Source organism: Anomaloglossus baeobatrachus, chromosome 2, assembly GCF_048569485.1.
Source record: "Anomaloglossus baeobatrachus isolate aAnoBae1 chromosome 2, aAnoBae1.hap1, whole genome shotgun sequence".
Taxonomy (NCBI): Eukaryota; Metazoa; Chordata; class Amphibia; order Anura; family Aromobatidae; genus Anomaloglossus; species Anomaloglossus baeobatrachus.
In genome coordinates, this window is record NC_134354.1 from 540,101,661 (window position 1) to 540,117,116 (window position 15,456).

The 15,456-nt window shown below is 43.5% G+C and overlaps 1 protein-coding gene across 1 annotated transcript in view; it reads right to left on the minus strand.

The window, feature by feature from the left end:
* TFDP1 (transcription factor Dp-1) overlaps positions 1–15,456 on the minus strand; it is a 147,941-nt gene that overhangs the window by 44,589 nt on the left and 87,896 nt on the right. Inside the window, exons 5-8 of the mRNA XM_075336637.1 lie at positions 7,634–7,755; positions 6,655–6,820; positions 4,137–4,283; positions 2,711–2,779 (exon numbers count right to left, since the gene is read on the minus strand). Coding sequence (XP_075192752.1) covers positions 2,711–2,779; positions 4,137–4,283; positions 6,655–6,820; positions 7,634–7,755 — 504 coding nt within the window. The remainder of the gene's footprint in view (positions 1–2,710; positions 2,780–4,136; positions 4,284–6,654; positions 6,821–7,633; positions 7,756–15,456) is intronic.

Sequence of the window (15,456 nt, forward strand, 5' to 3'; positions counted from 1 at the left end):
CCTATTAATGTCTGTTCCCCAGCCAACGCTGAATTTCATACCTCAGGACGGCGCCCGTGGTCCCGCGCATGCGCTGTGCGACTGTAGCGGGACTGTGCACTGTGTGCACGTGTGACCGCTGGTGACGTTTTGCGCAGGCACGAGGTTATGGGCGGCACTGTGAGTGTCATCAGCAAGTGCCGCCCATAACCTCGTGACCGCACTTTCCCCTCTTCCTCCAGCGTTCTGCGCAAGCGCTTGCTGGCCAGATGACCCGACGTCACCTCTTTCCCATCTTGCCCTGCTGCAGAGTAAGATGGGAAGGAGGTGACGTCAGGTCATTTTGCCGGCGAGCGCTTGCGCAGAGGCAGTGGGGGAAAGCGCGTCCACAAGATTATGGGCGGGCACTTGCGATGCAACCATAGCGCCGCCCATAATCTCGTGCTTGTGACACACGTCACCAGCGATCCTGGCGTGGGCGGCACCTCGGGCGCAGTGGTTTCAAGCTAAATTTCTGATGACAGGTTCCCCTTAAGAACTCTCAAAATCTTTGTTCAGATATTAAAAATGTTTGCATCATTTTGATATTTTTATTTTTTAGGGTTTTTTTTTATTTTTGCCAATATTGAAAGATATCGGGGGGAAAAGGAAAAGATGTATTTAACATTAAACCATTAGACCGTTAACCATTAAAATATGTTTATTCACCTATACATAATTTTTATATATTGGACACTTAGGTTAGCGACCCACAGGGGTTCCCAGTGACGTGGCAGTGGGATTCATACAGTCTGATCAGCATGTTAGACTGAGAACCTGATGATGTATGATTTTCAGATGTGCAGTCAATGTCTTTCTTCTACAGTTAAAGCATATTGCATCCTGTTCTTTTATTTGTTTTACTTGGACCCAGAACCCCTCCTCCCATTTGACTCAGGACTTTCAATTGAGCGTGCAAGAAGGGTTTAACCTATTTTTGCTGACATCATGAACATGTGGAAGGGAAGGAGATTTTTTTTTCTTTAGCTCCTTTTACTGTTGTAGCTATGCCTGTAGGGTGGTGTGGCCTGGAGCCATGGGGGGTTTGTCTTGCAACTCAGGTGCTATGGAGAGCACCGGGTCGCTCCCCCTGCTGGTGTGCTGCTACCTCAGTGATTCTTAGCGCATGGCACCACACCTTTTAGATCAGTGACCCACTGAGACGTTCGCCGTGACGTGGCAGTGTGCTTTATACAGTCTGATCAGAATGTTAAGGCTAAGTTCACATTTCCGCTAAAATCTATCAGTCACAATCCGCTGCTCTTGTAAACAGCGGAATCCGTTTAGCGGATTCCGCTGCTCCCATAGACTTGTATGAGCAGCGGATTGTGACTGATGATGCTGCGTTGCACCCTCCGCCCGACTGATCAGTCGTGGAACGACTGACCGCCGGGCGGGAGGAACGCAGCATGTAACGTTTTTTGAGCAGCGAGATCCGTCGGATTTCGCTGCGCATGCTCTCTGGCTCCCTGCACACGTCACCAGCTTTGGTTGGTTACCCGATATTTACCCTGGTTACGGTGCAAGGAGCCAGCGCTAAGCGGTGTAGGCCCGTAACCAAGGTAAATATCGGGTAACCAAGGTAAACATCGGGTGCTTTGCTGTTACCCGATATTTAGGCTGTTTACGTGTGCAGGGAGGCCGACACTTCCCCGCTCGGCCCCGCCCCCTCCCACACTCCGCACATGTATGTACACACACACACACACACACACACCTGTCCCCAGCCATGCAGACAAGCACTGACACCTTCGTCTGGCCCCGCCCCCTGCTCGGCTCCGCCCCCTCCCGCACTTTGCATGTGCACACACACACATACATACATACATACATACATACATGCACATACACACACTCACTCATACATACACTCACCTGTCCCCAGCCATGCAGACCGCAGCACTTCTACTGACATCCTCAGCGCCTGGCCCCGCCCCCCGCTCGGCTCCGCCCCCTCCCGCACTTTGCATGTGCACACACATACATACATACATACATACATACATGCACATACACACACTCACTCACTCACAGATACACTCACCTGTCCCCAGCCATACAGACCGCAGCACTTCCACTGACATCCTCAGCACTTGGCCCCGCCCCCCGCTCGGCTCTGCCCCCGAACTCCGCCCCCCGCACACAACGGAATCCGACAAAGAATTCTGTTCTTTGTCATCCGTTGTACAGCGTTGAACAGCGCATCAGTCACATGCGTCAAGCGACGCATGTGACTGATACAAATCAACGGAAATGTGAACTTAGCCTAAACGAAGAACCTCATGTTCAGTTTTGTCAATTCTTGCTAAGCCACAATAGAGCAATGTGTGATTTTTGGATGTGCGGCCCATGTCTTTTTCTACATGTGTAGTATATATCGGACACTTCTTTTTAAACAGTAACAGCTTTATTTATGTATCTTATTTCAAGTATTGTGCTCCCCCACCTCATGAAGGCCATATAAGACCTCAGGGGAAGCCTTTCAACATTTTTATATATTTTTCTTTTTTTAAATATATATCCGATTACAGTTATGACTGTGGGTAGTATATTAGCACTAGCTGGTGAGCACATCTATACTTCTGCCTGCACTACAGCGCTCACCTGGTCTGTTAGGTGCTGGGATCAGAGGGAGAAGCCCTGACACGGTTTCCTATACTGTACCGGTTCAGCACTGTGTAGCCAAGATTACCTGTAGTATAAGTTCCTGTAGCTGGGACTGTTTCTGTTTTATTCTTTCAAGACGTCTTTGTCTTTCAACCTAAGAAAAGAATAATTACTTTAAGCAATGTATCAGACAAATGATGACAAATGTGCAGTGTATGTCCAGTCTAGTTTGACAGAGCCAAGGTGCTGGTGTAAGTGCTCCACCCTCTTCATTGTCTACGCCAGGTCTTACCTTGATTTGTACTTGCATGCGCTGTATTATTTGCAGCAACTGCTAGTATTACACTGTTTCTACCAATAGCCATCAGTAATAGGTGAGAAATTGGCAAGTAACTTGTTTCCTGATTATTTATTTCCCCTCCTCGTCTGATTGTGAATACACAATAAATGGCGGTGGCTTTCACAAATACTATGCTAGCAGCAGGTGTATTCATTATACTATATATGTTAAATAAACTAAGAATATTAAAAGAGGAAGAATGGCCAACGCACTCCTCCCAACATTTTAAAGGGAATTATCCACTACTAGAACAAAAATCCCTCTGAATCCCTGTGTTTACCTCTTGTAAAATAGCTTTTATACTTCACGCTGATGCCGTTTCACTGGTGTCGGCACTGTCTCTCCTGGGGATAGTGTAACATTGTTACTTAACTCGATCCTTGCAGCCAAGTAGTGGCTGCTGCACTCTCCCCGCCTTCGGATAAATCCTAAACATACGGAGGAAGTGCTTGCTGCTGCTCTCTCACTTCCTCCGATGTATGTGATACGTCTGAAAGCGGGGAGAGTAAAGTGACTGTTGACTGGCTGTGAGGATCGAGTTAAATAATGTCACACGATCCCCAGGAGAGGCAGTGCCGACACCAATAGAACAGCAGCCCCTGGAGGAGAGCATATTATTTTACAAGGCGGAATGCATGCGAATCCGCAGCAAACAATTGGCATGCTGTAGTCTGGAAAGACGCACCACAGCAGTGTTTGCTGCGGAAAAAACAAGCACAGTGGGCACGGGATTTCTAGAAAATCCCGTCCACTATGCTTGCACTGTATAATGCAGCGTTTTGGACGCAGCTGAAGTAGGCTGCATTCAAAACGCAACAAACACTGATCGTGGGCACACAGCCTCACTTATTGCAACTTGGAAAAGGATCTTGTTTGGGAAACAGATTTTTTTTTTTTTTATTTTCACTGTAAGTGTTGATGAGCACTAAACATGGAAACATTGCTTGATAAATATATCATGTATTAAAGTCATACATGTACCAATGAGATTTTAGTGAACCAGCAACACAGCCTAGTAAGTAACATGTGGCTAAAATCAGGATCTCAGCCCCTACATCATGCTGCTCTAATATTACATAGCGAAAATCTGCTGAAAGATTCCCTTTCAGTTAATAATGGACAAACCAAAATTAAACAGTAAATGTCAAATAAAAATGAAAAGCAGACATACTTCTAAATTTTGACATTCCTGAGCAGAGTTTGTAGGTAGACCAATCCACTTTATTTCCTTTTTTTCTTTAGAAATAATGTTCATAGCCATGAGCACATTTAAGGCATCATAAACACGACGTCTTATGTTCTTCTGGTCATACGCTTGCTGTAAATGAGAAGGTTTACAACATTGCACATATTCCAAGGTATATAAAAGAAAAAATGCATGTCGTATGTAAAACATGGAAAAGCAAAATTATTTCTCATTGGTTGGAGAAGCCTAGTCAGGTCTTTAAACTTACCTTAAGCCGGGGCCAGATGGGCCAACTTCAAGGTCTGCATACAGACTGCAATGAGACTATGAAATCCGCCTGTCTGAACAGGCCCAAGAATAAGAATACGTTTTGTGACAAAGCAGATTTTATTAACTTTGGACTAAACTGGGGTAAATTATCTTCACTACACAACTTTAACTGACCATATCCAGGTTAAGGCCATGCTGCCATGTAGAGTAAAGCGGGCTTTACACGCAACGATATCGTTAATGAATTATCGTCGGGGTCACGGTGTTTGTGACGCACATCCGGAGTCATTAACGATATCGCAGTGTGTGACACATATGAGCGACCTTAAACGATCGCAAAAGCAGTCAAAATCGTTTGCTGCGGAGAGGTCGTCCTGAAACAAAAAATCGTTTTCTGTTTATTAGCGATGCTGTTCGTCGGTCCTGTGGCACCACATATCGCTGTGTGTGACACCGCAGGAGCGATGACCATCTCCTTACCTGCCTCCACCGGCAATGCGGAAAGAAGGAGGTGGGCGGGATGTTACGTCCCGCTCATCTCTGCTTCTATTGGACGCCTGCCGTATGACGTCGCTGTGACGCCACAGGACCCGCCCCCTAAGAAAGGAGGCGGATTGCCGGCCAGAGCAACGTCGCAGGGCAGGCATGTGCGTGTGACACTGCCGTAGCGATAATGTTCGATACGGCAGCGATCACACAATACCGCATGTACGACAGGGGCGGGTGCTATCGCACTCGACATCGCTAGTTGATACTAGCGATGTCGCAGCGTGTAAAACCCGCTTTAGGCTATGTGCGCACGGTGCGTTTTTGAGTGTTTTTCAGGTGCGTTTTGGGGCTCAAAACTGTATGACTTTCCATCCCCAGCAAAGTCTATGAGTTTTCATTTTTGCTGTCCGCACACAGCTTTTTTTTTTTTAGCTGCGCTTTTGAGCTGGGGAAAAAAAAATGGTCATGTCAATTCTTTTCTGCGTTTTACTGTGTTTTCCACCCATGCAATGCATTGGAAAATGCAGCATAACGCAGTGATCAAAAACGCAGCCAAAAACGCACTGAAACGTGGTAAAAATGCATGCGTTTTTACCAATGCATTTTTGCCGCGGGTGTGTTTTTGTGCATTTTTAGTGGCAAAAAACGCACAAAAACGCAGCGTCTAAAAAAAAAGCAATGTGCGCACATAGCTTTAAAGCTGTGCTTTGTGTGAAAGAAAACACCACTGTGCTAAAAAAAAATTCAAGCAAAGTAGGCGTGATTTCATGAAAACTTACACACATTAAGCCCAACTCAGTTGCGTCTAAATATTGCGTATTGAAGTCAATTTCTCCCAGCTCTGACAAAATGGACTGAGCTACGGCAGAGCAGTATGAGTGTACTTTGGATATTGCAGAGCTGTATATTTTGTTCTAAGTATGTTGCCTTGCTGAATGTGTATACTACTGTATGGCTGTTTTCTATGGATGTAGCACATGTTTATGTGTGTACTATGGATGTAGTACAGCTGTCCGGGTGCACTATGGTTGTAGCAGAGCTCTACGTTTGTACTGATTGTATGTGCGTGTGTGCATAAAATAACTGGATGTGTAAAACATGGATGTACAAAGGTGCAGAAGGTAAGCACATGCTTATATTTTAGGCTCTATTCATTTCTTCTCAACACATTAGATCCCGATTTACGTGCCCTTTAACCTAAGGCGCATCAGAATACTTTTCCATTACTGTATTGGCAGATGACGCAGTTGCTGAACTCCTTCCTCCTGGCATCCGCCCAATTCTGCAAACCTGCCCCGGTCAACAAGGTCTGACCAATAAGTATCTGAATCTACTGACATTTCCAACTAACCTCATCTGTGCGCTATAACGCTTTATATTCGATTACCGTTTTGGGTAGGATAGGGGGGGGCACAATTTGTAATTTTGGGACCCCATGATTTTTATGTACGGCTCTGGTGGTGGGGCAACAATGATTTTTATCAGGCAATGGCTTTAAGAAATTGAGAGTTCATTTTGTACTGTGTAATGGCTGTTTTGTGGATCAGGTATTACATGCTGTGGATATAAAAATAAGAAGTGCATGTTAATAGATATCCAGAGTGTAGATGACATTTTTGAAATCTCATGTATTTTTCTACCAGGGTAAACAACATCAAATATGTAACGTGCGAATAGGCCCCAACAAGTTCTGTTGCTGTTGTGGCAGAATAAGCCAAAATCACCGGATAAATGATCTACTTACTGATTCATTTGGTGATATATGGTTATCAGCTGAACTAAATTCTGCTACCAGTTCATCAGCCACCTCATTGTAAGACGTCGTGCCCTTTTTCTGTACTTTTTCACAAACCTTCATAGAAAAGTGACGCAAGCCTTTGCCATTTTTCTCTCCTTTTTTATTCCGCTTACTATATATATAAAAAAAGAGAAGAATCAAAGACTATAGTTATGGTTACACATTGCATGAGACGTTAAAAAAATTCAGAAGTAGTCATAATAAATCTGTGGTGTATTCACTGTCCTCGCCATAGCTAATTGGGCAGCATCTCATACTTTTCCTTAGATTGATAGGCCATGGATGCGGAAAGCTAGCCGTTTCTTTGGACATGATAGATGAAAGATTTTTTTTCAAATTGGAAAAGGAAGGAGAGGTAAAACCTAGTCACTAATTCCTGGTCCCCACAAAAGACAACAGAGGCAGCCCGTGAAGACATTTCTGAGCAGTCTGATGTCAGGAGACAGTCTGCAGGTAGAGTACTTTTACCATAAAGACCTATATCATTTAATGCCAAAATGTAAACTTTTGGTAGAACATTCACGGACTGATAATTAGGACTCTACTAGCCGATGTTTACATAATTAGATCCTAGAGCAATATAAATCTACACAAAAAAATTCACATTCGAAATGTAAAACTGCAAGGCAAAACATTTAAGGTTTTCCTAAGCCCCGTTTCACACATTCAGCATTTCGCCGGATTGCCGGATCCGGCACCCTGCAGTACAGTGTAATATATTACAATGGCATCACGGCAACCTCAGGTCACATGCTGTCAAGTGACCGGAGCATGCGACCGGAGCTTGCCGCGATGCCATTGTACAGTATTACACTGTACTGGAGTGTGCCGGATCCCGCAATCCGGTGAAATGCTGAATGTGTGAAACGGGCCTAATATGCAAAAAGGTGAACTTACTAGAACATGCTGATGGCATTTAGCTTACCCAGCAGACCAGGGAGAGGTGTCTGTAACTTGGTTCTGTGAAACAAAGTGCGTATTGGGGGTATGTGGACTTCCTAATAAAATTGTACTTGGTGCGGACTGTCTTTGTGGTGTGGTAATAACCTGTGATTGAAAGAAAAGTATGAAAAATGTTATTGTATGTCAAACATGAGTGATCACCGATATGAGTAAGCAAAACATATATGTTGATGGATCTTCTAGAAAATACTTTGTATAAGCTCCAAATAAAAGCGAGCACATAACAGAACAGTAATTTATGGAGGAAAAGAAAGTTCTGGACAGCACGTCATGAAAATCCATTGCACCTAATTTTTTCTTTCCCCCAGCCTTCACTCCTATTCACAATCCAAATTACCTTTACTACATACAAGTACTTGTTGCATACACAAGCCTGAGGACTTCACTTAACCAGCAATACATCTTTTTACTGATCTGAGTTATAAGGCTATGTGCGCACTAGGCTTTTTTTGCGCGTTTTTGTGTGCAAAAACGCACAAAAAATGCACCCGTGTTTTTAGCGCGGGTGCGTTTTTTTGTGCATTTTTACCGCGTTTTTGGCAGTGTTTTTTGCACTGAATTCAATGAGTGAAAAACGCTGTGAAAAACGCAGAAATAATTGACATGCTGCGTTTTTGTGGTCACCACAAAAACGCAGCTACAGAAAAACGCTGTGTGAGGACAGCACTTCTGAAAACCCATAGACATTGCTGGGGAAGCAATGTCACAGTGTTTTCTGCACAAAAACGCAATAAAAAACGCCGCAAAAAACGCAGCAAAAACGTCTAGTGCGCACAGGGCCTAAGGCGGGCTTTACACACTGCGACATCGCTAGCAATTGTTAGTGATGTCGAGTGCGATAGCACCCGCCCCCGTCGTACATGCGATATCTGGTGCTTGCTGCCGTAGCGAACATTGCGTACCGGCCAATAGAAGCGGAGGGGAGGAGATGAGTGGGACATAACATCCCGCCCACCTTCTGCCTTCCGCATAGCCAGTGGACGCAGGTAAGGAGATGTTTTGTGTTCCTGCGGTTTCACACACAGCGATGTGTGGTGCTGCAGGAACGACAAACAACATCGTACCTGCAGCAGTATCGACATTATGGAAATGAACGACGTGACACAGATCAGTGATTTTTCACACTTTTGCGCTCGTTAATCGTCGCACCTAGGATTTACACATTGCGATGTCGCTACCGGCGCCGGATGTGCATCACTAACGACGTGACCCCGGCGATATATCGTTAGCGATGTCGCAACGTGTAAAGCCCGCCTTAGAGAATAGCATCTCTAAATGGGTGAAAATGCAGCAGCTGTCGGCTGTCGACTATAGCAGACATGCTGCTGCATCAGTCACAATGGGTGTTGTCACTGACCATGGCCAATTAACCCCTTAGATGCTGCTGTAAATAGTGACTACCTCATCTAGATGGTTAACAGAGTGTGAGGGGGGGGCTCCCTTGTTAACCCAATCCACATTCTGAGATGATGATTGTGTGGTCCTGATGGTTGTCATAGCAATTCAAGTCTAAATTATGGCCTCGGAGTCTGGTGGCTTTAGTGGGATGTTAAGAAATTAGCAACATAAACATGGGGTGAAGTTTCAAGGTAGATATATTGTGGGAGATATATTACAACAAATTTCTCCTTGTGGGCTAGTGTTTTCTGCCTATTAGGGTGGTCCCGATTCAGATAAGGGACTTGAGCGAGGGTGCACTGATAATTATCTATTGGGATCATCTTTTTTCCTTCCCAGGTTGGGGAGATGCAATTTTGAAGTCTTTGAGCAATTTCAGCCCCTCTTCCGGCTCTTCGATCCCAGAAAATCAATTTGAAGATAGATTTCAAAAGTCATTGGCCACAGTCTACAAAAATATACCTTGCGTTGCTCTTATAGAAACCAATTATAAGATAATAACCCGCTGGTATTACACACCCCATAAATTGCATTTAATTAACCCAGATACCTCAAACAAATGCTGGAGAAACTGTGGAAATTCAGGCAACATAACTCACATATTTTGGTCGTGTCCAAAAATTAAGAAATTCTGGAGAGACATTCAATCACTTATAAGGTCCATTACACAGCTAGATGTCACTCTAACTCCAGAATTAGTTCTTCTTCTCTTAAACATTGAAGCGATACCTAAACATTTTAGGCCCATGGTAATACATATTCTACTAGTGTCCACTAATCTCATTGCATCCAAATGGAAAAGTGAGAAAGCTCCTAATATTCAAGAAGCTAAGGAGAAACTAACTCTACATAAAACTTTAGAGTACTACTATGCCATAAAAAATAATACTCAAACAAAGTACCTCACCAAATGGGGCCCATGGCCAGAGCCCAATCACCGATAGATTATATAGCCCAACTGACGTTAAGAAAACACTAACTATATTCGAGAAATACAAGCTCACTAATAATTCCAGGCTTGAAGCTCTAGTCTTTGATACCTCCCTGATCTAAAACGCACTAGAATTATATGTTTCTGATCTCGCAAATTTGCTGGACTGTCTACGGAATCCATGTCAGGAAGTTGTTAATTTTATTTGTTGTTTAGTTATGTTTTGCAAAAAGTTAATTCATAAGCAATTGATTTGACCAACAAAATATACTGCTTGATGTATCAACACTAACAAACTGGAGGGTCAAAATATGTGCATTTTCTTAACCTTGCTTTACTATCTATATGTCCTTAAATTTTGTAATGCATGATTTCAAGACTTGTTAACTACAAAACCTAATAAAAATCATTTGAATAGAAGAAATTAGCAACATTTATGTGGTAAAAGTATTTTTTTTTATTCCTGTCATGCCATTTTGCATTAATTCCTTAAATGCACAGGAAGGGTTAATAAAGTACCTGACAGCAGTTCTGAATATGCTGAGGGGTGCTGTTTTTAAAATAGTATCAGTTTTTTTTTTTGCCCTAGTCCCTTGACTAGCAATTCAAAACCAAATAGGTCCCTAAAAAATAAGTTTTGTAAATTTCCTTGAAAATATAAAAAATTGTTGCTACATTTTTAAACCTTCTAATATACTAAAAAAATTAAAGGATCTTTGACAAATGGTGTTTATGTAAGGTAGACATAAGAGAAATGTAATTTATTAACTATTTTGTGTGGTGTGACAATCTGTATTAAAGTGATAACCATTCAAAGGTTGAAAATTGCAAATTTAATAAAAAATTCTTATTTCTCATATTTTTATAATTAAATACAAAACATATCTACTTAAATTTACCATTAACATCAAGTACAATGTATCACGAAAAAAACGGTCTCAAAATCACTGGGATGTGATGAAGCATTCCAGAGTTATTACATCATAAAGTGACATGTGTCTGACTTTAAAAATTTTGCCTCATCTCAATAAATTAGACTATCATCAAAAAGTTAATTTATTTCAGTAATTCAATACAAAAAGGGAAACACATACTGTATATTATAGAGTCATTACACACAGAGGGATCTATTTCAAGTGTTTATTTCTGGTTAATGTTGATGATTATGGCTTACAGCCAATGAAAACCTAAGTCATTATCTCAGAAAATTAGTATATTCTATAAGAACAACTGAAAAATGATGTTAAACTAAGAAATTTTGGCGCCTACTGAAAAGTCTGTACAGTAAATGCACTCAATACTTAGTCAGGGTTCCTTTACATGAATTACTTCATCATAGCGGCGTGGCATGGAGGTAGGTGATCAGCCTGTGGCACTGCTGAGGTGTTATGGAAGCCCAGGTTTCTTTGATATCAACCTTCAACTCGTTTGCATTGTTGGGTCTGGTGTCTTTCATCTTCCTCTTGACAATACCCTATAGATTCTCTATGGGGTTTAGGTCAGGCGAGTTTGCTGGCCAATCAAGCATAGTGATACTGTGGTTAGTAAACTAGGTATTGGTTCTTCGGGCAGTGTGGACAGGTGCCAAGTCCTGCTGGAAAATGAAATTTCCATCTCCAAAAAACTTTTTGGCAGATTGAAGCATGAAGTGCTCTAAAATTTCTTGGTAGATGGCTGCGCTGATAAAACACAGTGGATCTACACCAGCAGGTGACATGGTTCCCTAAAACATCACTGATTGTGGAAACTTCACACTAGACCTCAAGCAGCTTGGATTGTGGCCTCTCCACTCTTCCTCCAGACTCTGGGACCTTGATTTCCAAATGAAATGCAAAACTTAGGCTATGTGCGCACTTACCGGATTTTGCCGCGGATTTTCCACGGATTTGCTGCATGTTTCGCTGCAGAAAATGTTCATAACATCTCTGCAGTGAATCACCAGCAAATCCTATGGAGAAAAAAAATTCTGTGCGCACTGGGCGGAATTTGACAGCTGCATGTTTTGCTGCGGGAATCCCGCAGCAAAAACAAGTGCATGTCACTTCTTTTCCGCACATCGCTGCGGGATTTCACTCCATTGACTCCAATGTTAATCATGAAATCCCGCAGGGAATAACGCAGGCAGCAAATTCTGTGCGGTTTTCCTGCGTTATTCCCTGCGGTATTTCGCGGTTTACCTCCGGTAATGTACATCGCTTGTCTGCGGTTTGGGAAGCAAAGCAGAGAGTAAACACAAACACATCACAGACACAGATAGACATCACAGACACATAGAACACACATAGAAAGAAAACGGAAATATAGAAAACAAAGAACGTGGGCTCCGCTGTATATTTACCGTCCAGCCGAGGTAAGCACACAGCGGCGGCCCGGTATTCTCAGGCTGGGGAGGGAGAGGGGCAGGGTTAATGTCCCCCGCCTCACTCCCCCTCCCGCAGCCGAGAATATCAGCCGCAGCTGCCCCGACACTGTCGCATGCATTATGCGGCAGCACCGGCATGTCCCCGACTCTTCTTGCTGCCGTGTAGCAGTGGCAGCAAGGTAATACAAGGGGTTAATGATGGTGGGGGACCACCGCCATTAACTCCAGGCTTGATCATGGCAGCGTCTATGTGACAGCTGACATGATCAACCCGTAAGTAAAGTGAATAAAACACAGACACCGAAAAATCCTTTATTTTAAATAAAACAAACAAGCCTCGTTCACCCTTTTATTAACCCCTACCGCACCAAAGCTCCGGCGTAATCCACAGGTCCTGCGCTGCTTACATCCAGCCGCGACTGTCACAGACACAGCGCTGAATGAAAGCAGCAGACAGCAGAGGTAATTACCGGTCATTTCCCACGGCCGGTAATGTGAACTCACTGCCGACAGTGGGAAATGCAGCGATCTGTCCTCTATCTATCTATCTATCTATCTATCTATCTATCCCTCTATCTGTCTATCTATCTATCTATCCCTCTGTCTATCTAGCTACTATCTCAGGATTAAATGACTTTTTTTTTTTTTCTTCAATGTGCTTTATTGCATTGAATGCAATAAAGCACATCCCAACCCGCACGCGGCAAAACCGCGGCAATACCGCGAACAATACTGCGGTAAAACCGCAGCAAACCGCATGCGGTTTTCGGGTGCGGTTTCCCGTGGTTTTTTACCGCGGGTGCAGTAATCTTTGAGAGCATGCGGAATTTTCTCAAGAAAATTCCATTTCCCAGTGCGCACATAGCCTTACACTCATCTTACAGGTAAGACGCTTCTGGTGTTGTCTATTGGTCATGAGTGGCTTGACACAAGGAATGCGACACTTGTAGCCCATGTCCTGGATATGTCTGTGTGTGGTGGCTCTAGAAGCACTGACTCCAGCAGCAGTCCACTCCTTGTGAATCTCCCCCAAATTTTTGAATGGCCTTTTCTTAACAATCCTTTCAAGACTGCAGTATCCCAATTGCTTGTGCACCTTTTTCTACCACTCAACTTTCCATTAATATGCTTGGATACAGCACTCTGTGGCTTACCCTCCTTGTGGAGTGTGTCAATGACTACCTTCTGGACATCTGTCAAGTCAGCAGTCTTCCCCATGATTGTGTAGCCTACTGAACCAGACTAAGGGACCATTTTATATACTTAGGTAGTCTTTGCAGGTGTTTTGTGGTACTTATTCTAATGTTTTGAGATAATGATTTTTGGGTTTTCATTGGCTGTAAGCCATAATCATCAACAGTAACAGAAATAAACACTTGAAATAGATCACTCTGTTTATAATGACGATATAACGTATTTCCCTTTTGGCACTGAATTACGGAAATAAATTAACTTTTTGATGATATTCTAATTTATTGAGATATCGCTATCTACCATTAGAGAGAAGGGTCTCCCGATTCATCCCGCAAGGTCATCAGGCTGAACAGAGAGGTGGCAGTAAAACTGCAGATTTGATATGATCATTTCCATAAGTATTATGGAAAGGATAAAACAAACTTACATGGCACTTTCTACAATGTAGTGAGGCTTGCATATTCGTGTTTGCTTTACTAAGCAGAGATTTCAGATTGGAAGGGCTTTGTTCATCACCTCTGGCTAGGATTTTATCAGCACCGACACTGAACTATAACAGAGTTCAATTCCCAATTATTGACCCCAGTAGACAGCAGAAAAAAATGGTAGCCATTGCCGCAAACTAATGAACAGTTAGCATTGCAAGTGATAGGAAGAACTTGGTGCTCTTATTGTATAATGTAAACTGTGAGCTTTCTTGAGCAATCCACAAATAATCCTGACATTTCGGTCTTTGCATCTTTAGACCTTTGTCAGAAACTGAAACGCAGATGTATAATGTTACACAATAAAATAAAAAGAAAGAAAAAGAAATACTACATATCCAATGTGGAATACAAAATATACATAATTAAAATTCCCAGAGTAATATACATATGGAAAAATACTTATAATAGAGAACAATTCAATAATGCTCGCAGGTATAATACCCTGGAGAATGTTGATGCCCTCCTCCTCCTCCTTAAGAACTTCATATTCCGTTTGAAGAAAGGGGGTGTAAGGGAGGGAGTACCATCATGCCATCGGCACTCCCAACCCGCGTGCCTCCTTCCCGATCCCCCATTGGGAGGTGCCTGAGCAACACATCCCTGTGGCTAGTCTGGCCATGCTAGTTGGTTGTCAGGTCCCTATGATGTTATCTGCATAATGTACTATTTGTGACTGTCTGCATTCCGCCTAGCAGTGTCCGAGTAACCACCTGTGATCACCCTGCACTCTCCAGACCCTGCAAGCTTCCTTCACCTGCCTGTGACCTCCAGAACCAGCCTGCCCCACACTGCTCCAGTTTCAGTGTCCTCCACTCCGTGTCTCCGTTCCGTGGCGCCAGCTGCCAAGGTATCTGGATCCCCTGGGGCTGCCTCCTGGCGGTCACTTACCCGCATGTGTACCTGCTTCCACATCCGGTGGTAGTAGTGAAGACTCGGTGGCCACCCAGGTCCTAGTTCAAATCGGTGACCAGTACCTTGGACCAGTGGATCCACTTCCTTTCCATCTAGTAGCCGGATGTGACAGTCCACTTCCATGTTCCATACTGTAGGCCTTGCGCATTTTTAATTATGTACGCAGCTTAGAGCATTATTAGAGAATAGAATATATTTTTTAAGTAGCAGCAGCAGCACGGTCTGTAAGGCTAGAATCCGTACCTACAGGTCTCCAATATTATCCCTACTCCAAAAGCTCAACCTATACTAAACTGCAGACTTAGGGGTACTTTGCACGTTGCGACATCGCTAGCATCGGCTAGCGATGCCGAGCGCGATAGTACCCGCCGCCGTTGCATATAATATCTTGTGATAGCTGCCGTAGCGAACATTATCGCTATGGTAGCGTCACACGCACTTACCCGCCCTGCGACCCGCCTCCTTCCTAAGGGGGCGGGTCGTGCGGCGTCACAGCGACG